Source organism: Epinephelus lanceolatus, chromosome 11 (assembly GCF_041903045.1).
Source record: "Epinephelus lanceolatus isolate andai-2023 chromosome 11, ASM4190304v1, whole genome shotgun sequence".
NCBI classification, from domain to species: Eukaryota; Metazoa; Chordata; class Actinopteri; order Perciformes; family Serranidae; genus Epinephelus; species Epinephelus lanceolatus.
Window position 1 is genome coordinate 3,312,288 of NC_135744.1, and position 24,289 is coordinate 3,336,576.

The 24,289-nt window shown below is 41.0% G+C and overlaps 1 protein-coding gene and 2 long non-coding RNA genes across 9 annotated transcripts in view; 1 reads left to right on the forward strand and 2 right to left on the reverse strand.

Moving 5' to 3' along the window:
• riox2 (ribosomal oxygenase 2) overlaps positions 1-13,507 on the reverse strand; it is a 118,649-nt gene extending 105,142 nt beyond the window's left edge. For 3 of the 7 annotated variants that reach the window (XM_033639506.2, XM_033639527.2, XM_033639492.2), the window contains exons 1-2: positions 13,371-13,506; positions 7,737-8,186 (exon numbers count right to left, since the gene is read on the reverse strand). In XM_033639506.2, the coding sequence (XP_033495397.1) occupies positions 7,737-8,186; positions 13,371-13,427 (507 nt within the window). In that variant the 5' untranslated portion in view covers positions 13,428-13,506. Of the gene's footprint in view, positions 1-7,736; positions 8,187-12,558; positions 13,322-13,370 lie in introns of those variants that run through there. The other 4 variants (XM_078172147.1, XM_078172146.1, XM_033639501.2 and 1 more) reach the window with 4 other exon arrangements.
• LOC144464621 (uncharacterized) lies at positions 10,529-12,552 on the reverse strand. The gene is made up of 2 exons (XR_013492294.1): positions 11,210-12,552; positions 10,529-10,844 (listed from the first exon to the last, which is right to left on the reverse strand). It is a non-coding gene; the product is annotated as an uncharacterized LOC144464621 (long non-coding RNA).
• A 7,397-nt stretch (positions 13,508-20,904) lies between the features above and the next one.
• On the forward strand, positions 20,905-23,624 carry LOC144464622 (uncharacterized). The gene is made up of 2 exons (XR_013492295.1): positions 20,905-21,066; positions 22,699-23,624. It is a non-coding gene; the product is annotated as an uncharacterized LOC144464622 (long non-coding RNA).
• The last annotated feature ends 665 nt before the right edge of the window (positions 23,625-24,289 follow it).

A 24,289-nucleotide genomic window follows, 5' to 3' on the forward strand; every position in this document is an offset into this window, starting at 1 on the left:
AGCTCTGCACAACACTGGTCCCATTTTTCAGTCAAGTCTGGTGGGAGTTGCTCATCCCAACTGATTCCCCTTTCCCACAATTCTTGAAACAGACATTTTACTCTTATGGTGAAGGGAGTTAGGAAACCTATGGGAACAAAAATATGAGCTGATGTTTGCAGCACACTTCTCTTTGTGTTTTCTTTGCCTTTCAACATTTCCAACAGTCCTTTCAGATCAAACACAAAGTCATTGCTCTCTGGTCTACATACTAAACCCAACACCTTGAGCACATTTCCACTTTTGTCTGTCTCGGTTGTATGTTCCAGTCCACTTTCTATCCACTTGGCTCTCAGCTCCAGTGCGTTTGTCCAGCATGGGACAGAATTTCCTTTGCTGCTGTGGTGACTGAAAAGGCCTCGTTCACAGTAGCTGAGCTGGAGATAAAATCATCCACATCAGGGATCGACCGATATGGGTTTTTTTAGGGCTGATACCGATACCGATTATTAGTAGTCAAGGAAACCGATAACCGATACCGATTATTAGTAGTCAAGGAAACTGATAACCGTTATTTAGAACCAATATTCATTTGCAGTATAAAATAAAATTTTGGTGTCAAAATTTAGAATAACACACCTGGGATTAGACTGAATACAACAGTATACTGTTTGTTTTTGTACACTGAAAATCTGTGATAAAAAGACCTTAAACCTTTGTAGAATAACACAAACTCTGACGCAAATCTTGGTTGAAATGGTTGGTTGTTTTATCATACAAAAAACAGAAAGTGCAGAGATCTCTTAAAGTTCAATGAAAATGAAATGGCTCCTGATTTTTTTTATAAGATCAAAGTAAAAACTGAACTGTACATTACTGAAATTTGAGTCTCGGCAATAAGTTAAATTATCTAAAAACAAAACCTTCAGGGATCTTCTAGCGGCCTTTATAAAAGTTCACTGAAATAAATAACAGTTAATTAATGACGTCTTATGTTCTCTCTCAGGTACATCTGATCCAGCCTGATTAAGTGCAAACCAATAAAGAGGGTGGCAGGAACAGAAACCTTGGCTCACTTCATTTATTGATAGCTTTAGTAGTTATTACTTTTCAGATTATTTTTTTTACATCAAATAGCATAATTACTTTATAAATAAAGATTAAACTTTCAGTGGTTACCAAACTTATTTTTATCAAAGTAATTTGTAATTACATGTACTTAATATACCAGTCACATTCCATTTTTTCAGCAAAATGAGTACTTTTACTTTAATGCCAAGTAAATTTAATTGATATTCTTCTATACTTTTTAAATGCATCTCTAAATGAACTAATGAAGCCTACGAAACAACTTCACATCAGTTGCTGAAGCTAGCGTGCATGTGCACACACACACACGCACACACACACACAGAGACACACACACACACACACAGTCCATGTCAACATAGCTGCACACAGACAACAGTTTCTTCTCAGCGTGACACACACACACACACACACACACACACACACACACACACACACACACAAGCAAGCGCCATACCGACCATACACACCTGAAATGCACTGAAGTAAACTTCATGTCTACATGTCCGTTAGCTTTAGCAGCCGATGTGAAGTAGTTTTAGACGACATTATTGTTTCAAATGGCTGCCCTTTGTGACTCGCGAGCAACTGCGAGGGGGGGAACAGACACTGAGATACAGTATGAAGATGGCGTGTTTATCAAGCATCAACAGTGGTGTCTTTAAATCTTCAGCATAGAGGATTTCTTACTGCAACTTCGACATTTTCTGTTGCCTTGCCTTCAAACATCACACTGCTGCTTCACGGAGCAGTCCTCTCTCCCCTCCTCTCTCTCTGTGCCGCTGCAGCGCTGCATCTACCTTCAGTGTTGATTGGCTCACTTGTGCCGTGTAGCCAATCAGTGGGGGCTGAAGGCGGGACATTTGTTACACAGCACAGAGTGGAGACTTCAGGCAGACAGGCAGAGAGAGACGACTGCATGAGAGCCAAAGGAGCGCGTTTTAATTAAAATAAACGTATTTTAATTAAAAAAACATATTTTATCGGCTATCGGTGGAAAAAAAAAGCCGATGCCGATTATCATAAAAATGCTGAATATCGGCCCATATTATCGGCAGTGCCGATTATTGGTCGATCCCTAATCCACATACAGGGACTCTCTCAGTGCCTGCACTGTCTTGGGCTGCCCTGTTTCATACATCTTGATGTGTTTCCTTATTGTTGCAGCTAAGAGGAACGGGCTGGGTGAAACTCCAAACACCACTCTGTTCATTCTCATGATGCGCAGCTCGTTTTCACAGTCTTTGGTTGGAGGTCCATGTAGCCACAAGAGTCTGATGCCGTCTTTATCTTTCTCTGCCAGAGCGATCTGTAGAAATGCCTTGGTTATATCTGCAGTGAAGGCTATCTGCCGCAAAACATTGCTGACATAATCACCAGAGGAGCCAGCCCTAGAGACTTGGAGGAGAACTCAGAGTAGCAAAATGGGCCAGAGTTCCTGAGCTTGCCAGTGAGTGATTGGCCAATCAAAGCAGCAAAAGAAATAGCAACCATTGCCAAAGAAAACATCAACAAGTTGCAAAAGAAAGCATTTGTGGCTGCACTGACAAGAATCGAGGAGGAAAAACAAGAACCAAAATATGCAGAACAACAGAGACCTCCGGTAGGGTCAGCTATAAATAACCTTGTGGATGTTAAGAGGTTTGGCCTTCGCTCCTAACTGGTCAAGACAGTAGTATGGATCTGGAGAGCTGCAAAGCGGTTCCTTGGACAAAAGCAAGCCCTGAACAGTCCAAAGTGGGAGGGAGTGTCCCTAACAGGAGTCATCTCAGTCAAGGAGCGGGAGGATGCCTTAAGAGACATTTTTCTTGCTGCACAAATAGGTAAGTCTTTTCCAAGCACCACAACAGACCGGCTGGTGTTTCTGGGATGTTGGTATGTCGTGGCCGAGTCCAGAGCTTTAAAGAGGACAACGCTGGTGTTCCCATCTTGCCCTATGATGCCTGGGTATTGATGCTGCTAGCTCATGAAGCTCACAGTGAGAGTCATGATGGAGTGGCGGGAATTTTGCTCAAAATGAGAAGGAGGGCATGGATTGTAAAGGGGCGGAGAATCGCTCAAAGGGTTGTTGATTACTGTGTGACCTGCAGGAAGGCAAGAGCTAAGAAATGTCAACAAGTAATGAGTGATCTTCCTCCTGAAAGAACAGCACCTGCTGCACCCTTCCAGTTTACGACAGTTGACCTCTTCGGACCTTACCATGTCAAAGATGACGTCAAGTAAAGAGAGACGCTTAAAGTCTGGGGAGTTGTTTTCTGCTGCGTGGCCAGCAGAGCGATCCATACAGAGGTAGTCAACACTCTATCCACTGAAGGTTTCTTGATGGCTTACCAAAGGTTTACAGCGATCTGCGGGCATCCATGGAAAATCTGGTCAGATCCAGGCACCAATTTCATTGGAGCAAAGCCAGTGTTTGAGGAGGTGTACAGATTCCTGGGCAGCCAGGATAAAGCAGCCCTGGAAGAACATGCTGCCAAAAATGGAACGGCGTGGATGTGGAAAATCCATCCAGCTGATTCTCCACACCGGAATGGTGAGCGCTGCAAAGTCTTGGAAGAGAACCTTCACGCAGCTACAGTGAGTTCCAAACAGTTCTCTATATGGCCACCTACCTGGCAAATGAGGGACCAATTGATGCCGGGATGCAGAGCCGCGAGGATTGTGTTCAGTATGTGACACCTAACAGCCTTCTGCTCGGCCGAGCATCTCAAAACGGGGACTGTGAGGCTTTCAACTTCACAACCTATCCCTATAAAAGGCTCAGAGCAATGCAAGCTGAGGTGAACAAGTTCTGGAGGAGCTGCAGCCAACTCGCATGTCCCAACTTATTTGTCAGGAGCAAGTGGCACACAGCACAGAGAAACGTCACCGTTGGGGATGTTGTCAGGTTAAGTGATCAAAATGCACTAAGAGGACAGTACAGACTTGGCAGAGTCATCGGCACAAATCCAGACAAAAAAGGCATTGTGAGGGACGTCAATGTCAGAATCTTCCCAAGCTACTGCATTCCCTTGACAAGAGTTCTGAAAGGGAACATGGCTCATCCAAAGAAAAAGGAGAAAATCCATGCCACCCTCCTTCACAGGGATGTCAGGCGGCTCATCGTCTTACTACCTGCAGAGGAACAGATGGAAAGAAAAGTCAGCAACCAATCCTTGTGACCACAAAGTTTGCCTTTAAAGCCGGCAATCTCCCCAGTGTTTCCAAGGAAAAACAAGTGGGAGGTGTCAAGTCAAACTGAAGTTTAAACGAGTGCTAATTAAAGAACTACAACAACTGCAAAAGAACTACAAAAAAACAGAAGGAGGAACCATCGCACAGTCACTGCCCGGACTGTAAAAAAACGGCGCACGTCATCACAGGTGCAGATCATCACAATCAGGTACACAAACAGCGGCAGGCAGAGAGACAGTTCCCTCGTTGTCTTAACCCCTGCAGTAAGCCCATGCAGAACATGAGCTTCTACAAACACCAGAGAGGCAGCCGGTAAGACGCTGTGATCAGAGACTCTTGCTGATTGTTTGTGTTAGCGCTAACTTAGCCACAGGGTTGGTTGCCCAGCGATGCGTGGCTTGTTAACCATTTAATGCCCTTAATGTCCTGAATCTATTGAAATGTGGTGAGAATGTACTATGTAAAATATGTAAAGATTAATAGGTACTTTTGTATTGAGCACATCTGAGGGTTTCACTTTGATCTTGAAATTTGGTAATTTATGAAATGAAAATTGATTGTGTTGTGTGTTAATCACAGAAGCAATTAAGCAATTTAAATATAGCATGATTTGAGCATTTCATATTTTAATATTCAATGCAAACATTTCATATTTTGAATGTAAATAGTTGTGTAATTTGTGTACTAATTTCACTTTATTAAAATTTGACCATAAAATGTGATTGAGGTTAAAAAGTGTTAAAATACATAGTTAATGGTTAAATACAGTTGAAATTGAGAAAGTTTGTTAAAATGCATTAAAAGTAGAATAACAATAAATATTAAAAATAAGTAAAATTCATACTTACCTGACAACATGTTAAAACAACTGACAGCAGTGGGTAACTTTATTTGCACTTAATTTGCAATGTAATGTAAACATGTTGGGTTTCACAGTATTTATTTATTTATTTATTTAGGTGTTTATTTTTCTGGTATTTTGTATACTTCTCTTGTATTTTGTATACTTATTTCCATCATTGGCATTATGTACAGAATTTAAACATTTTTTTCTTTTTCTGTGTTTCTTTGATTAAAAGATTTTTCACCTAATGGCTAATGGAAATGGCTTAAACTGCTTGCACTTGGAAAATAAAAGGAAAAAAAAAAAGAAAAGCTGCCTGGTTATATGAGTGAATTCCAGTTAAACCTCTGGGTAGATGACTCCATCCCTTTCAAGTGGGGATACTGCATGGCAAAACCTTAGGAAACTTGACAGTTTGTGTCTGTCTTTGCTTCACCTTGTTCACAAACTGACTGGTGATGCCTGCGACTGCAAAAGGCGCATGAAACATTCTTGACTCTGCAAAATTTTGCTATGTGTTTTGGGCCTAAGCACATATAACACCTCCCTAGTTTTCTCAACTTCTCTTTACGTGCAGCCACTGAACTGTCTGGACAGTTTTCTGGTTTATGACTAGCACTGCTGCATTATATACACAAGTCTGAGGAACAATACTTGCTGTGTGCAGTGCAGCTGTTGAGGGTGTATTCCATTTTTTGTGTTTGTTTTCACTGAAGGATGTTGGCTTGGTGAAGGATCTGTTGCTTGGCGGGATTTCTTTCTGAGTGTTTCCTGGTCTGGTGAGCTGAAGCGCCCTCTCTTTGCCTTGTACTTCTTTCCAGAAATTGAATAAGGTCCTGCACCTTCCATTCACCACTGGAGTCTGATTTGCATGTGTAAGCTAATGCAATGTCCTCAGGCAGAGCAGGCAGCCATATGTGTCACTATGCATTCTTAAGGACAGGGCCATGCCTGACTAATATGGCACCCTAGGCAAGATATTTGCTGGTGCCCCCCCCCCCCACCCCGCCAAAATATAAAAAATGCAACTGTAACATCACAAATTGCACAACTCTGAAAATTGGAAAACATAAATATACAGTATATGAATATATGCCTGGTTGGTAAACAGTGAGTGGTTTGTGCAGCAGCACGCTAAACATTAAAAGAAAAGATAGGCCAATATATTCAATTATGTTGCTTATTCGTTCCCCCAAACACTGAGTCTTTCTTTCCAACTTTCTCTAAGACATTAACTGACATTAACTCTAGCTGAATGCTGAAAGTATTCCTAAAACAAGTGGCTAATGAAGTTGCAGTAACATTGACGTTATGTAGTAGTAAACCTAACTGCTAATCATTAGCGGCTAATGAGCTGACATTAGCTTGCAAGAGCTTCAGTAACTGTAACTTACGTTGTGTTTCTACCATTTTAAATGAAGTGTTCATCACATCACATCATTACCTCGGTCTCGTTCACGTTTCTCCTCCTCTTCTTTTCTTTGTTTTTGTACTGTGCCCCAGAGGGCTTTTGCCTCTTCATGATGATGGCACCCGACTGTCAATTTGTCACTCAGCAACATCACGTTACAGAAGACGGCAAGTAGCGGGGGGAGGGGGGAGGGGGGAGGGGGGCGCGGTTAGGGACCGTGGTGAAATTGATGCTGCCTGCCAGAGAGGTAGAAGGATGCCAAGCAGGCAGAAATTTAAATCAGAAATATTATTTCATTATTATTTAAAGACGTATGGCTATATGTACTGTTGTTGTTTTGTAGTGTATTCTTGTCTAATTTTTTCGAACAGAATGGGGAAGAAAAAAAAAACAAAAAACACCTCAATCCCTGGCACCCTCTGGCATGCTGGCGCCTATAGCATTTGCCTAACCTGCCCTATGGGCGGCACGGCCCTGTCTAGGGATTCAAGACTGAGTATCTGTATTTCACATTCGTCGTACAGATTCCTGAGAGCCTACATGTCGTTTTCTATATGTTCTCTGACATTTATCCTAATGATATGAGGCGGTCTTTGTGGAGAAAAAGCTTGCTTAGTGGACTAACTTTGCACTTGAAAGGATGCCCGTTCAATTAAGTTTTAACAGGTCTGACACTACGGCTGTATCTAGGCTAACGGCTAACATGCTAACTATTATTTCTATGTCACTAGTGACTTGAAACAAATTTAGAACGATAGGAGACAGGCTGAAATAAACCGAAATTTCCCTTTAATGTTTATTTAAAGACATTATAATTTGTGAAAAAAAATGGGGGGAAAATGTAAAAAATTGTCTAATCAACCAAAAATGTCACGACCCCTCTGCAGTACCCCTAGGGGGTCCGCGGACCCCCTGTTGAAGACCTCTGCCCTAGACTATCACAGGGCTGACACATAGAGACAGACAACCATTCACATGCACATTCATACCTATGGCCAATTTAGAGTCACCAATTAACCTGCATGTCTTTGGATTGTGGGAGGAGGCTGGAGTACCCGGAGAAAACCCACTGACACGGGGAGAACATGCAAACTCCGAGGGTTCCTGGTTCAAACCCCAGGTGGAGGCAGCTTTAAGGAATGCAGAGTAAATGAGTAACTTACAGACAGACTGACATTAGCATCATTTATCCCAAGAGAAACAACGCCATGATTTCCCCTTTGCTGAAGGCACTCTCACCTTGAACCTCTGGGGCTGGTGGAACTGGATGGTGGCTTTATTCTGAACAAAGTTTTTACAGAGTGCACTGTTCTTAACTTGCCCCTGCTTGTTGAGCACCTTTTTCTTGCCATTGATGCAGCGAACAACGTTGATGTCCCTGTAGTATTCCAGATTGTTGGAGCACAGGCTCTGCAGGTCAGACAGCTGGAACAAAGACTGGTAGTAGGAGGCTGTGCTGGGATCAGATCTCTGGAGATGGAGGGGTTTCTTCTCCCAGTACTCCCTGAAGAACTGCTCTGTACCCATGGGCTGGATGAGGCTCTCGAACAGGCTGACAGGGCTGTTGAAGCACAGGGGTGATGGGATGTCACTGTGCTTTAACCTGCTCTGTTTAGGAGGGAGCTGCTCATCATTATCACTGCTTCCTCTCTTTACACTCTTTGCTGTGCTTTTCTTTGGCATTTTAATCTGAAAAATGACAAATTCAAAATACATCATGAGTGAAATGCTGACTTGAAATCAGGCTGAGTCTTTTCAAATGTGAAATTATGATTACTTCAAATGAAAGTTTATATAAATTTATTCACTACACAACTGTAGCACAACTACATAGACAACTGTAGCCTAATCTCCTCCTGTCTCCTGTGAGACATGAAATTTGACATATATATATATATATATATATATATATATACACACAGTACAGGCCAAAAGTTTGGACACACCTTCTCATTCAATGCGTTTTCTTTATTTTCATGACTACTTACATTGTAGATTCTCACTGAAGGCATCAAAACTATGAATGAACACATGTGGAGTTATATACTTAACAAAAAAAGGTGAAATAACTGAAAACATGTTTTATATTCTAGTTTCTTCAAAATAGCCACCCTTTGCTCTGATTACTGCTTTGCACACTCTTGGCATTCTCTCCATGAGCTTCAAGAGGTAGTCACCTGAAATGGTTTCCACTTCACAGGTGTGCCTTATCAGGGTTATTTAGTGGAATTTCTTGCTTTATCAATGGGGTTGGGACCATCAGTTGTGTTGTGCAGAAGTCAGGTTAATACACAGCCGACAGCCCTATTGGACAACTGTTAAAATTCATATTATGGCAAGAACCAATCAGCTAACTAAAGAAAAACGAGTGGCCATCATTACTTTAAGAAATGAAGGTCAGTCAGTCCGGAAAATTGCAAAAACTTTAAATGTGTCCCCAAGTGGAGTCGCAAAAACCATCAAGTGCTACAACAAAACTGGCACACATGAGGACCGACCCAGGAAAGGAAGACCAAGAGTCACCTCTGCTTCTGAGGATAAGTTCATCCGAGTCACCAGCCTCAGAAATCGCAAGTTAACAGCAGCTCAGATCAGAGACCAGATGAATGCCACACAGAGTTCTAGCAGCAGACCCATCTCTAGAACAACTGTTAAGAGGAGACTGCGCGAATCAGGCCTTCATGGTCAAATAGCTGCTAGGAAACCACTGCTAAGGAGAGGCAATAAGCAGAAGAGATTTGTTGGGCCAAGAAACACAAGGAATGGACATTAGACCAGTGGAAATCTGTGCTTTGGTCTGATGAGCCCAAATTTGAGATCTTTGGTTCCAACCGCCGTGTCTTTGTGAGACGCAGAAAAGGTGAACGGATGGATTCCACATGCCTGGTTCCCACTGTGAAGCATGGAGGAGGAGGTGTGATGGTGTGGGGGTGTTTTGCTGGTGACACTGTTGGGGATTTATTCAAAATTGAAGGCACACTGAACCAGTATGGCTACCACAGCATCCTGCAGCGACATGCCATCCCATCCAGTTTGCGTTTAGTTGGACAATCATTTATTTTTCAACAGGACAATGACCCCAAACACACCTCCAGGCTGTGTAAGGGCTATTTGACCAAGAAGGAGAGTGATGGAGTGCTGTGGCAGATGACCTGGCCTCCACAGTCACCGGACCTGAACCCAATCGAGATGGTTTGGGGTGAGCTGGACCGCAGAGTGAAGGCAAAGGGGCCAACAAGTGCTAAACACCTCTGGGAACTCCTTCAAGACTGTTGGAAAACCATTTCAGGTGACTACCTCTTGAAGCTCATCGAGAGAATGTCAAGAGTGTGCAAAGCAGTAATCAGAGCAAAGGGTGGCTATTTTGAAGAAACTAGAATATAAAACATGTTTTCAGTTATTTCACCTTTTTTTGTTAAGTACATAACTCCACAAGTGTTCATTCATAGTTTTGATGCCTTCAGTGAGAATCTACAATGTAAATAGTCATGAAAATAAAGAAAACGCATTGAATGAGAAGGTGTGTCCAAACTTTTGGCCGTACTGTGTATGTATGTATATATATATATATATATATATATATATATATATATATATATATATATACATACACACACACACACACACACACACACGTATACACACATATATATACACACACACACACACACACACACATATGTATGTGTATATATATATATATATATATATATACACACACACATACATACACATACATACATACATATACATACATATACATACATATATATATATATATATATATATATATATATATATATATATATATATACACACATACATACATACATACATACATATAATGCCCACCATGATGTCATTTAATTATTAATTTTGATTAGCTATAAATGTTTAGACACATTTTAAGTCACACAATGTGCAAAAAATAGCGTAACAGCAGGGTTGTGCCGAGCAACAGTGTAGTTACACATTCTGATTAACAAATGTTGGTTTTGTACAAGTGAAAATAAATGACTTAGAGCTGCATGTTTACACACAATTTTGCTTTAATCTCATATGTATAACACCACAGTGCTCATGGGAGCCTGGACACAGAACTGATCACAGATCATATTTACAAAAAATATACACAGTGTACAGTAATATTGTTTTTTGCAGAGATGCTCGGGAAAATTGAATACAGAAGGAGTCACTCCGTCCCTTAAACGGACAGTCTGCCCAGTCCTGTCGAAGTCCTCAGGTCTGAAGTGACAGCTGCAGATGACTGAGGAGTCACTCGGGACAAAGTCCTTTCTCCTCACTGCTGCTACCCATGCCCGTCTTCTATCTGTGTTTTTTGGGAAACTACATGCAAAATAAGTGTGTCAGAAAAACGCAGTTCCACATAATTTGTAGTTAGGCTACAATTCAGTCCACAAGTTAACTACTAACGTTATACTGCGTTATGTCACGTTGGTGCCATGAAACAGATAGTTGACAATTTGGAATAACACATACAGTGACATAGCTGTTTGACAAAGCATCATAATTTTATAAGTAATATTATATAAATGTTAACCTTTTATCTTTAAGTTGTGTGACATAGCATTAGCTTAATTTGGCATTAGGACCAGATTAGGACAGTTACTTTACTTGATCAGCTTAAAAGAAGGATCACTTTTTGATCTCATTAAACATTTTCGTAACAATATTGTAAAACAACTTCTTACCTGTGGAATGTTATTCCCTTCTGCTTGGTTTTAACACTTCTTTCGTTAGTACACCCAAATGCAGAGCAAAAATGTGGCATTTTTGCCGAGTCTGACATGGGTCTGAACCGGTCAGAGCACCTAGGCAAGATGGCAGCGGTATTGACGCAGCCCACAAGCCACGGTGCGGCATCTATGTATATATATCTATGCCCTCTAGTGATGGTGAAATCGAAGCTTCATGAAGCATTGAACCACTTTGACACACCTGCTTCAAGAATGACACGCTGCTTCGAAGCATTTCATACAGTCAGAAGAGTGACATCTGTTGGCTGTGTGTCAGAACTGCATCTAAGTGGAAGACCAGCCCTGCGTTCCAATACCCATACTACCATACTATTTAGTATGCCAGAAAAAGAATTAGTGTGTCCCAATACATAGTATGTCAGATGCAGTATGCCAAAAGTACCAGGATGTTCTACTACATCCGGTCATATTTCGCAGTATGCATGTCAGCATGCTTCTTTGGCCATTCTGACCCACAATCCTTTGCGCAGCGGAAGTTACGTCACACTGACTGAGCTGCGTGTACAACCAACGCCCACACTTCCTTTCATACATGGTTTATTTAATTTGAGATACTAAGACACTACATATTAGGACTGCAATGATCTGATTATATACTGTCACATATCATACAGTTTTGCAAGAACACAGTTACAACATTCAACTTTATTGTGATTATAGTATAATCAGTGTTAGGGTTCAACTATGACTACAATATAGAAGATTCTACCAGTACAGGCAGTGGTGTAAGTGTGGTATAAATAATGAATGCATATGACTAAATATGAATACACTATGGGCCAGGTATGAGCAGTATAGACTAGTAAATATATAAATAGTAAAAGTCAAATACATATTAAGTAATGTAGTAAGAATGTGCAAGTATGTTACACTACAAATAAAAGTAATATGAATGTAAGGCTGCTTCACGTGCAGACAGAATATAGTGCCAGCAGCTGCACAGCTGTAAATATATTCAACATCAAACATCTGGCTCGAGTGTAACACCACTAATGCCCTCATCTGATGAGTAAAGGAAAGTCCCTAATAAGAATCGCTGGTTCTTAACGTTCATAACCAGATTAACAACAATAAATAACAGTTGTAAATAGAAGACACTATGGATCGTCACGACTGATGAACCCGAGAATGATGATTGTGTTGTTGTTGTTAAACAGCATTCCGCCCTCGTGTCGTTAGCTGAAGGCACAGTGAATTTAACGTCCCCCCTGCAGACAGCAGCCCGCTTCACACACAATACGTTGTCTTTCTGTTAGAGTTTACCAACTTAGCAGACAACTCACCTTTTACCCACAGCCGAGATGAGCCTCCTCCTGCCCTAAAACGTTGTTATGCCCCACGTGAACTAAATCGTGTTTACCGAAATATGTCCGAGTGGAAACTTGTCTATGAGCACAAACGTGTTCTTCTTCTTCTTCTTCTCTGGGGTTTAACGGTAGCTTGCATCCTTAGCGTTGCATTACCGCCATCTTCTGGAGTTATTTGACTCCTATATTATCCAGTGTCTCATATCTTCCGTATCAGTCCAGTTCTTTTTAGAAAGCATATCAAACACTTTCTGCCTTTCCCAGTCTCACCACACGCCAGTATGTCCTTTAAGCTTGATCATGTGAGTCCTTCTCTCCTCATCTCCTCCAGCATTTCTTTCCGTTCCTGTCTGTATTTGTTGCAGTTCGTAATCACATGTTCCACTGTTTATGGTGTCTGACAACAGTCACATAATCCATTTACATGTTTCCCGATAATGTGAAGTGTCCCATTCAGGTTACTATGTCCAATTCTCAGCCTTGTCATCACTGTCTCCTCTCTCCTGTTTCCTCCTCTGCTTCTCCCAGCGCCCACTCTCTTCTGTAGTGCATATAGGCCTAGATGTCTCCCTCTCACCTCCTGCTCCCAGTGCTGCTGCCATTTTTCATTTGTTTTCTTCCATACTGTGCCCTTTCCTTCCAGTTTTGATAACTTGATCATGATATCTATATTTTCTTTTTTTAACTGCTTGCTTGGTTATAAGATCAACTTTCTCATTTTCTCATGTCACAAAAACGACCCCTTAATATTTGTTATGATTTCCAAAAACTTAGTTAACATTTCTCACCTGTGTGCTGGATGTATGGGCTCCAGCAGATTGACCCGACCGACCGGACGCCATCATCGCAAGCGAAGTGGACACTACGCTGCGTTCACAGTGCTATGTGGAAATCAGACATATCAGCACTTAAAATGTGGCTGTTGAACTGCAAAATCTGGCATAATTTATCGCTCTTATACCGCAATTGGTGCTCAGTACTGTCTAAAACAGATTTCTACATGGAAGTTTGTCACTGGCATCAATTTTTACACTGCCAGTCACATGAATATGGTGTATATAAGTGTGGAGTCAAAATTTTTTAGTTCCTACGTTCCCTGAAGGCACTGTCACTCATGATTCCACACCCCTCTCAGTTGATGCCACGCCCCCCACGCCACATCAGGGTCAAAAGTCTGAAACTCAAAAAACAGATTTGAAACTGAAAAAAAATCTGAAAAGATAAAACATGCAACTGAAAAAATAAGACCTCAAATGTTAAAATATATATGGAAGTGAAAAGTGAAAATAAATTATTCATTCAAAAGAATTACCAAAGTGAATCAAAATTATATTTAACCTGAAAAAACGTTTCATATACTTATTTTTATTTTGAATACATTGTTGAATTTTGAAAAATACAACAATGTATTCAAAATAAAAATAAGAAAAGCTGAAGAAAAACTTATCACAAGAGAATATTATAGAATATCAAAGAAAAAGGGCAGTGGCTCGAATATGGATCTACATTAGGGTCAAAAGTTTTGTACTTGAAAAAATAAAATTTGAAACTGAAAATTCATGTGTTGAATTTTCAGTTTCAAATTTTATTTTTTCTCTCTGAATGCTCTGTTTTGTTCTTTCATCGCTCTACTGCATTCCTTGTTCCACCACAGCACCACTTTCTTCCTACCCTGTGTTGTTCTTTTTGGTATACTCAGGTTTGCTGCATTTATTATGTTCTGTAATTTGATTCATGAACTCCTCTATGCCTCCTTCTAGAGTTATCAAATGTGCTGACTCTTCACAACGTAACCTAAATTCTTGCCAATTTGCCTTATCAAAGCACCACCTGGTAAATGTATTCCCTTCTTGTAGACATACACTTGTGTTTACAATAGTAAGCACCAGGAAATGATCACTTCCTACAGTTGAATCAGTCTTGACATACCACTCACAGGTATTCACAATCTGTCTGACACCATTGTAAGATCCAAGCATGACATCGTACCCCTGTTCACGTCAACTCTCGTACCTTTTCCATTGTTAAGGCAGACTAGTGACCTTTCATCCATCATTTCTTCCGCTACATTCCCATTTCTGTCTGTGTGCGTGCTACCCCACAAGCTGCTGTGTGCTTTAATTTCCCAACACCATATTTCTTTCCTAGATACATTCCCTGCCATTTCCTGGAACATTTCAGCAGTTAAATTTCTACATGGATTATAAAAATTAATTAGTTTAATATTTCCCTCGTTCCTTGGGCTGCAAATTTCAACAACAGTACATTCCATATCTTCAGGGGAGGGGATCTCCCTGTCGGCCAAGCCATCTATGAGAAAAGTAGCACACCCTCCACCATTTTGGTTGTTATTTCTGTCATGTCTTATAGAACTGAACCCTGGAATCACAAAATTTAACTGAGGTCGTAGCCAAGTTTCTTGTACACATATTACATCTGGAATTATATCAAATTCATGTATATACTTTTTAAATTCTTGTCCATTGGCTATGAGGCTTCTTGCATTCCAAGTACCATTAGCAATATGCTAACCCTCCACATGAGCATTATCTGCAACTTCAGTTTCCATTAGTAGTGCATGTATCTGGTCTGCTTTCACATCTCTCATATCAAGGAATCTTTCTGCTGCTTCCACAATGGTCTTGATCCTGTCACTTTTCTTTTTCAGCTGTGATGCAACATTAATAGTGTGGCAGATGAAGACCACAAAGTTCACTTTGTTCACAACTAGTGTCTCATCATTAACATTGCATTTATGATTGCAACATATTTGTGTAGTCACAGGGGTTTGTGTTCGGGCCTGATCATCTGGTGCTTTACTGTCACTCTGTACTGCATGTCTTTGTGCCATTTCACTACAGTTCCTGTTGTTTGTTTCTGCCCCCCTAACTTTCTTCAGTGCTTCTGCATATGAGACTTTATCCACTATTTTAGCTCTCTGGGCCTCTCTGGCTTCCCTCTGCAATACACATCCTCCATAGGCAGCGCTGCGCTCTCCTCCACAGTTACAGCATTGCACCTTAGCGTCTTTGTCACATTTCCCGTACTCATGTTGTCCTCCACATCATGCACACCTTAGCTTTCCTTTACACTGTTGTGCCGTGTGCCCCATTCTCTGGCATGCATAACACCTGAGTGGCTTTGGTATGAATTCCCTCACAGTGTAGTTCATATATCCCATTTTCACTGAATCTGGGAGAGTTTTCTCAAACTGGAGTACTACTGTCAGTGTTTCCTTCAGTGTGCCATCCCTTTTACTTTTAAGCCTTGTGGCATCGATCCCTTTTTCTCCTTGTATCTCATTTTTAACATCTTCCATTGACATGCTTAGTGGGACTCCTGAGATTACCCCTCTTAAGGCCCTGACCCATCGGGTCCATGTCATTGGTTCGACAGCCCATTGGTTCGACATCCCATTAGTCTGACTGTCCGCGGTGCTGAACGGCTCACGGCGGACGTATGGTGTGCCACGACCGGCTTGAGGCGGAGCAGGCTCACGGCTTATGAGTTTGTCACTTTCTTTTTCATTTTAACCCACACCATGATCTTTTCCTGACTCTAACCAAGTGTTTTTTGTGCCTAAACCTAACCAGACCTTAACCACAGGGCATCATGATGATTTCAGAACGGACTTCGGAACAATGAGTTTAATATGGTCGGAACAATGGGATGTCGAACCAATGGGCTGTCGAACCAATGGGCAGTTCTCGACCCACCAAGCCGACGGCAAAAGAACTAGCGGCGATGAAGCCGACGAAGCCGACTGTTCCGTCGTCTACGTCGCCTCACGTTGCCCTGTGTCAGTACATTTGAGCACACTGCACAGGCCAACCAGCCAACGGCCAGTTCTGCGCATGCATGAGAGGAAATAACTGGAAATAACCGGAAGTCCAACGAATGCATGAAATATAAACAAAGAAGCTAGCGGTTGCTTAGCATTTTCACGCCACTCTCGCTCGCCACAGATGGTTTCGTGTAGCTGATAAAATGTCTGATAAGTTGCAAATGGCACTGGCATTGTCAGCCCTTGGTCTTTTGCTTGTGGAAGAAGAGAGGAAGACGCAGAGAGGAAAAATGAGAAACCGCACAAAATGGGTGAAATCATGGATACTGCAGCAACAGGCTCAAGGGGCTTTCCCAAACCTGTGTCGAGAGCTGGAGACAAATGAAACCTCCGATTTTAAAAATTTCACTCGGCTCTGTCCTGTCCAGTTTCACGTGTTGAAGGAACTTGTCAGTCCGATCATCCAGAGGCAGAACACTAACTACCGGGATGGTATCTCCGTTGGGAAGCGGCTGATGATTATACTGCGCTTCTTGGCAACAATTATGCAAGCTAAAGGTGTCACTATATTAACAGTATATAGGCTATATATACATACATATATAGATATAGATAGATAGATATGGCAGTCAGTTTGTCTGATTTATGTTTGTCTCATACAACTTGCAAATTTTCCGGGATGCACATTTCCATGATATAAAAACACTGACGTAAATAAAATCCCTGAAATTGGGTGAGAATGATTGTCAAAATAATATATGCACCTTGCACTTTATATAAGTATACTGCACTTCACAAATAGTAAAATATTTACTTATTATTACTAGAAATATAATGTAGTTGATGATTTACAATTTCAAAATGTGTTTCATCTGTGTACACCAGATATGAATAGTTCTGGATGAATAAATAATTCTTGTTGTGGTACTCCAAGCCCTTTCAGTATCAGTATTTGAAACTGTGGCTGTATTTAATCAGAAACAAATCATTCAAAACTGTCTTTCAATCTTTGTTTGTATGTTTAAATATCTAAAGCCATACACAAGTTGTGTAGAATAATTACTGTATGGGTGTAGGGACAGCTGTGAATGCTCTTGACTGTGGAGGTACATAACTGGTCTGGACAGTCTTTTTGGTATGTAAAAACACTACATTATCCTAGCCAGACAGTATTGTGTGACGTTAATGCATGGAATGGTGGTATTCAAGTCCTTTCAGTAGCAGTACTTGAAATGCTGAAAGTATTTAATCCATGACAATACATACACAACTGGTTTTCAGAGCTTTCTTTGTATGTTCAAATTCGTAAAGCCAGACACAGGGCGTGTAGGGCGGTTACTGAACGGGCGTAGACACAAGTGTGAATGATCTTGACTGTGGAAATGTAAATATTATGGGGTTCCTTTTAGTATGTAAAGACAGCACATTAATTAGCCGAGGTAAACAGTATTGTGTGACGTAAATGGATGGATTGGTGGTATTTCAAGCCCTTTCAGTAGCAGTACTTGAAACTGTGACTGTATTTAATCCATACAATACATACACAACTGTTTTTTATGCTTTCTGTGCAAATAATTCACACTGTAACAGATAACTGAGTTATGTGCTTTTTACTTTTACTTTTACTTTTTGTGAATAATACAGTTTATTTTAACGGTAACACTACATAATACAGCCCGCGACTTAGAGCGTACCTACCGCTCACTTAGAGCGTACCTACCGCTCACATTGCACCTAATTTAACAGAAGTACTGAGTAACCCTCACTCACTCCCCCCCCCCCATTTCCCTCATGTTTTACAGTATAACTAGGCTGCTTCTTAGCGCGTAACTCCCGTTGACTTATGTCCTACTTTACACCAACTTCCACAGAAGTACAGAGTAACTCTTGCTCACTTCCCCCACTATTTCCCCCGTGTTTTACAGTATAACTAGGCTGCTTCTTAGCGCGTAGCTCCCGTTGACTTATGTCCTACTTTACACCAACTTTCACAGAAGTACAGAGTAACTCTTGCTCACTTCCCCCACTATTTCCCCCGTGTTTTACAGTATAACTAGGCTGCTTCTTAGCGTGTAGCTCCCGTTGACTTATGTCCTACTTTACACCAACTTCCACAGAAGTACAGAGTAACTCTTGCTCACTTCCCCCACTATTTCCCCCGTGTTTTACAGTATAACTAGGCTGCTTCTTAGCGCGTAGCTCCCGTTGACTTATGTCCTACTTTACACCAACTTCCACAGAAGTACAGAGTAACTCTTGCTCACTTCCCCCACTATTTCCCCTGTGTTTTACAGTATAACTAGGCTGCGTCTGAGAGCGTAACTCCCATACAATTACGTCTTACTTTACACCAACTTAGAGTAACTCTTGCTCACTTTCCCTCGCTACTTTCCATGTGTTTTACAGTATAACTAGGCTGCGTCTGAGAGCGTAACTCCCGTACAATTATGTCCTACTTTGCCCGGACTTACAGTGTAACTCCTCCTGGTCTTTTTTTCCCCACCAATCATTTTTAGTAACAGGTATATTAAATTAAATAGTCTGCTGTACAATATGGGCACAGCCTTTCGCTCTTTGCAATTGTTACAGTCTTGTTTTTTCTAAGTGTCAGCAGGCAAATTTCACCCCTGTTCCAGAGATGTACTATTCATTATGGTTTGGAAAAATAATATGTTGGGAAATGGGTATACAGTATGGAAATTGGCTAATAACAGGCTGGCTGGTAGCAAACTTACCTCTCTAAAATGCACATCTATGGAAGTCTCGTACTGTCATCCAAGGGCAAAACACAAACTATACAGTAATAAATCCACAATAATGAGTCATTCAGAGTTATAAAATGTTTTTATTATGTGATTACACAGAAGACACATGACAGGCACTATTCCTTTCATCCATACTCTGTAAGTACAGTAATTTTTATTTATTTCATTTATCCTTTATTTAACCAGGTGAGTCCCATTGAGATTGACATCTCTTTTACAAGGGAGCCCTGGCCAAGAAGGCAGCAAACCAAAATTACAACAATAAAACATCATAAAACATAAACAGTACATAGATAGGTACATGAAGTACATACAGTACACATCAAACTGTAATCAGTGTCTAAGTAGATCTTAATTTCCCTGTAACTACTTTTAACCCGGGCTGTATTATGAAGTTTGCGCTGTTATCCCCTCCTTAGTGTGTAAGTAGACTCTAGCTCTCCTGGAGGTACACGCTAACTACGGGGAACCGGGCTGTATTATGAAGTTTGCACTGTTATCCCCTCCTGTCCATGAGACTTCACGATAGAGGATAGATAGTTCTGATTGTGGTGGGGATGATATTCAAATTGGATGGGGCTTTGAATTTAAAGGCATGTCTGCCGGTTTCAGGAAATATTCTGGGAACTTTGAAATATGGTTGGGTAGTTAAAGGACAATTCCAGGAAATTTCAACCTGGGGCTGTCGTTTCCTAACATTTTAGGTCTAAAAGAAGGATTCTGAAGATTTTCGTATTAATCGCTCCTATTTTGCAGTAGTTGTGTCCGTCCCCGTACTGCTGTGGCAGCGATGAATGGGAGGGGATTGCATTTATGCTGTTTACATCCCTCAAAACCGCATTTTTTTCCCACAGACAGCATCAGGTGGCTACTCAAACATACACTGAGGGGTTTGTCTACTTCAAGCAAGCCGACATGTTTGGAAACGGAGCTGTAATACAAAGTCTTGCGGAGTCTCGCATGAGTCTCGCGTGAGACTGCAGTTGACACGCTCGGTGTGTTTACATGCAGTCTGAAGCTCCCGTTTGTGTCATCAACACAGGAATATCAACTCGGAGGCACGGCGGTTTCGTAGTGTAAGTATTTTCTCAATAATGGCTGATGACTTCATGTAAACAGACTAAACCAGCTCCTTCCACTTTCATGGCGATTTTACAGCCATTAGGTTTGTTTTTTATGTTCCGTTCCGGGATTTTAATTTAATATCTTAAAGTTTCCTTGTTCTTGTTTCTTTGTTTTTCATTTTCCAACATTATATACAGTTTTATCTTTGCTTTGATTGTTAGTTTATACGTGTGCTGTGTGTTTAAATAAAACAATAAATTTAAACATGTTGAATTCTTTTTTTCTTATTTTATGCAAAAATTGTCTGATGACATGTTGTATGGTATTAGTTTGTGACACAAAAGTGAATTGAACAGAACACCTAATCCCAGGTCCCTTGCTGTAACATCAGAGGGACATAGTTTGCTTGACATTGTCAACAGAGAAAGTACCGGGTTTATTTTCTTACAATATTCCCTTATGATTCCTCAGTTGTCTTGAAGTTGCTTTAATGTTTGTTTGTTTGTTTGTTAGGTTTTACGTTGTTAACTGTCAATTACTAGATCGCTCTGGCATAGTCTCATTGATCAAACAAGGTGTCAATCACAGCCACTCTGCTTAGACCAGCAGTCATTGGTCAAACAGGGAGGCGCACATTTCCCATTGGTTAAGACAGGAAGTACCACCTCTCAGCGAGGCCGAGAGGAGAAGCTTGTACTGCGCAGGCACAGGAATCAGACGACGGAGGGAATCAAGTGAAACTACACAATGTCTACGGTGAGAAATGTTGCTGTAAACACAACGATAACACTCCGAGATCCTCGCAGGAGACGTGAGGGAGGGACCGAGGACCTGTGCTGTGGGAGTGTTAATGCATTTATCAATGTCTTGGTGAGTTGATGCTAACGCAGCTAGCGATGTTAGCTTGTGCTGCAGAAGTCGCCCGTCATATCCACCTTATTTTTCACGGAAACACGGAGGCAAAACAGAACGCAGCCAGCTTCCGTTTTTTTGTGCGACACTTCCGGTCCAGCACTCTTACCACTGTGTAAATGGGAATCGCCTTGTTGTTTACCTTGCTGAGTTTAGCTATATATATGTATATATCACAGTTTTCACGTCACTATATCACCGTTTAGACTAATCTGATGTTTGTAAAGTCTATAAACACAATGACTGAACAAACATTAGTATTTTCTCTGTGTGTAATTAATAACATGGTTATCGTAGATTAGCTGGGCTAACCGTTAGCTGTTAGCCGTTAGCCGTGTCTGTAATAACTCACTAAACTCACAAAGTGGCCCGTGAAAAAAATATTTTCTCCAGCGGATGTCTTAGTTACAACATGATTGAGCTAACTGGAGTAGTTTCATGTCGTATTCGACAACGGGAGGCTTTTAACGGATGACGATCCTGATGTTAGCTTTGCTGCTAGTGTTAACGTTAGCTGTCCCTGTCAGCTGCAGCCACTGATGCTTTCTAGACATCGTGATTTCCCAAAACTGAATAAATACCACACATAGCAACACAAAACTGCTTTGCTAGCTCAGTCATGTTGAAACGGCTGGATGGTTGATGCGTACATGCTGATTCAGGTGCTATCAGAGCCGATCCGCGCATCACTATGGCTTAATGATCAACTCAGTCAATTAAAACAACCCGTCCTGTGTTAGGAGTGTAAGTCGCTGACAGAGAGAAAGAAAGAAAAGGGAAAAAAGATAGAAAAGCAGCGTACACCTCACATATTTATTTCTCACAGTTGCGCACACGTTTGGCTGGCATGCAGAAGCACCGTCTGTGTGTCTAACTGCCTTTGCCCCTTGTGTCCTTACACGACACAAATCATGACGTGCTCGCGGAACCAGGAAATCCTCCGAAGGCTAGACCGTCCCATTTTACAACGGTTGAGGCGGCGTTCGGAGGATGCTCCTGCATCCTTGAAGGACGCGGCCGCGAAGGCTGCGTCCTTCAAGCACGCAGACCCTGAATCGGGACATAGCTATAGTGTGTGTGCTTCCCCTCTACACTACACTTACTTGGCATTGCAATTACTGTTCGCGACCTACTTGTCACTCTAAAATGCTGCACTTGTTTTGCCTCGTGGCCCCTTTCCATTTGCATTTGTGTTAGTGTACTGTATACATTTGCACCATTACAGTTGGGTCATGAATGCTATTTGACCGATGAATAGTCAAGTGTAATACGGTGTGTGCACTGATGTAGCCTACATTTTTGAAATATGTTTTGTTATCCATAGTTAAGTGGAAAACAGATAAGAATGTTTAAAAACACAAACTTTGTAGTTCAAAAGGAAATGTAATCCACTTGTTATAGTTTAAAAGGCTAATGATTCATGATGTGAAATGTAAAGACAGGATAAAGTATTCCATACCGAGAAAAACTTTACAGTTAAAAGTTTGCTCACTTTGTGTTACTGTGATGTATTTACGTAATAATGATAATGACCACAAAAAGAAATTGAAGTTGATGATGCAACATAGTAATACCTCTCTTTCTGCACAGGTGATGTTTTTTTAGAGATTCTGTGGAAAATTACGCAGAATCTTATTCAACCTGACGAGGGAGATGGCTAGCCACCCATGACCCCGATCTCTGCCTTGACCCAAGGAGCTGGATCAAGATCACCTTTTATCCGAAGGAGCTCATACATTCTTCCATCTCCATCACTGGGTGTCACACTCCAGTATGATAGTAGTACCACAATAATCTTTTCCACTTGACTTTTGACTTAGAAAGTACATTTGTCAACTGAAACTGACTTGACTGACTATTTTTGACTTAGAAAAACCAAACGGATCACAATAAAAGATCAAGACTAAATTGAACAGTTTATAACAGAAGGAACAAAACTGAACGTAAATAACAAAAACCAGTAGAAATGTGTTATTTTATGTTGTCAGGGACACTTAGTTTCGTCTTTGGATTGTTTTCAGATGATGTTATCTTGTGAAACATTGAAGTAACTGTGTCCTAACTCACTGGCTCTAATTACACATTAGTTACAGTGGTAGTAGACTGTACTTAGACACTAAGGAGGGGATAACAGTGCAAACTTCATAATACAGCCCGGTCCTCCGTAGTTTGGCAGTACTCACAGGAGAGGTAGGCTATACCTAGACACTAGTTACAGGGAAATTAAGATCTACTTAGACACTGATTACAGTTTGATGTGTACTGTATGTACTTCATGTACCTATCTATGTACTGTTTATGTTTTATGATGTTTTATTGTTGTAATTTTGGTTTGCTGCCTTCTTGGCCAGGGCTCCCTTGTAAAAGAGATGTCAATCTCAATGGGACTCACCTGGTTAAATAAAGGATAAATGAAATAAATAAAAATTACTGTACTTACAGAGTATGGATGAAAGGAATAGTGCCTGTCATGTGTTTTCTGTGTAATCATAATAAAAACATTTTATAACTCTGAATGACTCATTATTGTGGATTTATTACTGTATAGTTTGTGTTTTACCCTTGGATGACAGTACGAGACTTCCATAGATGTGCATTTTAGAGAGGTAAGTTTGCTACCAGCCAGCCTGTTATTAGCCAATTTCCATACTGTATACCCATTTCCCAACATATTATTTTTCCAAACCATAATGAATAGTACATCTCTGGAACAGGGGTGAAATTTGCCTGCTGACACTTAGAAAAAACAAGACTGTAACAATTGCAAAGAGCGAAAGGCTGTGCCCATATTGTACAGCAGACTATTTAATTTAATATACCTGTTACTAAAAATGATTGGTGGGGAAAAAAAGACCAGGAGGAGTTACACTGTAAGTCCGGGCAAAGTAGGACATAATTGTACGGGAGTTACGCTCTCAGACGCAGCCTAGTTATACTGTAAAACACGGGGGAAATAGTGGGGGAAAGTGAGCAAGAGTTACTCTGTACTTCTGTGGAAGTTGGTGTAAAGTAGGACATAAGTCAACGGGAGCTACGCGCTAAGAAGCAGCCTAGTTATACTGTAAAACACGGGGGAAATAGTGGGGGAAGTGAGCAAGAGTTACTCTGTACTTCTGTGGAAGTTGGTGTAAAGTAGGACATAAGTCAACGGGAGTTACGCGCTAAGAAGCAGCCTAGTTAT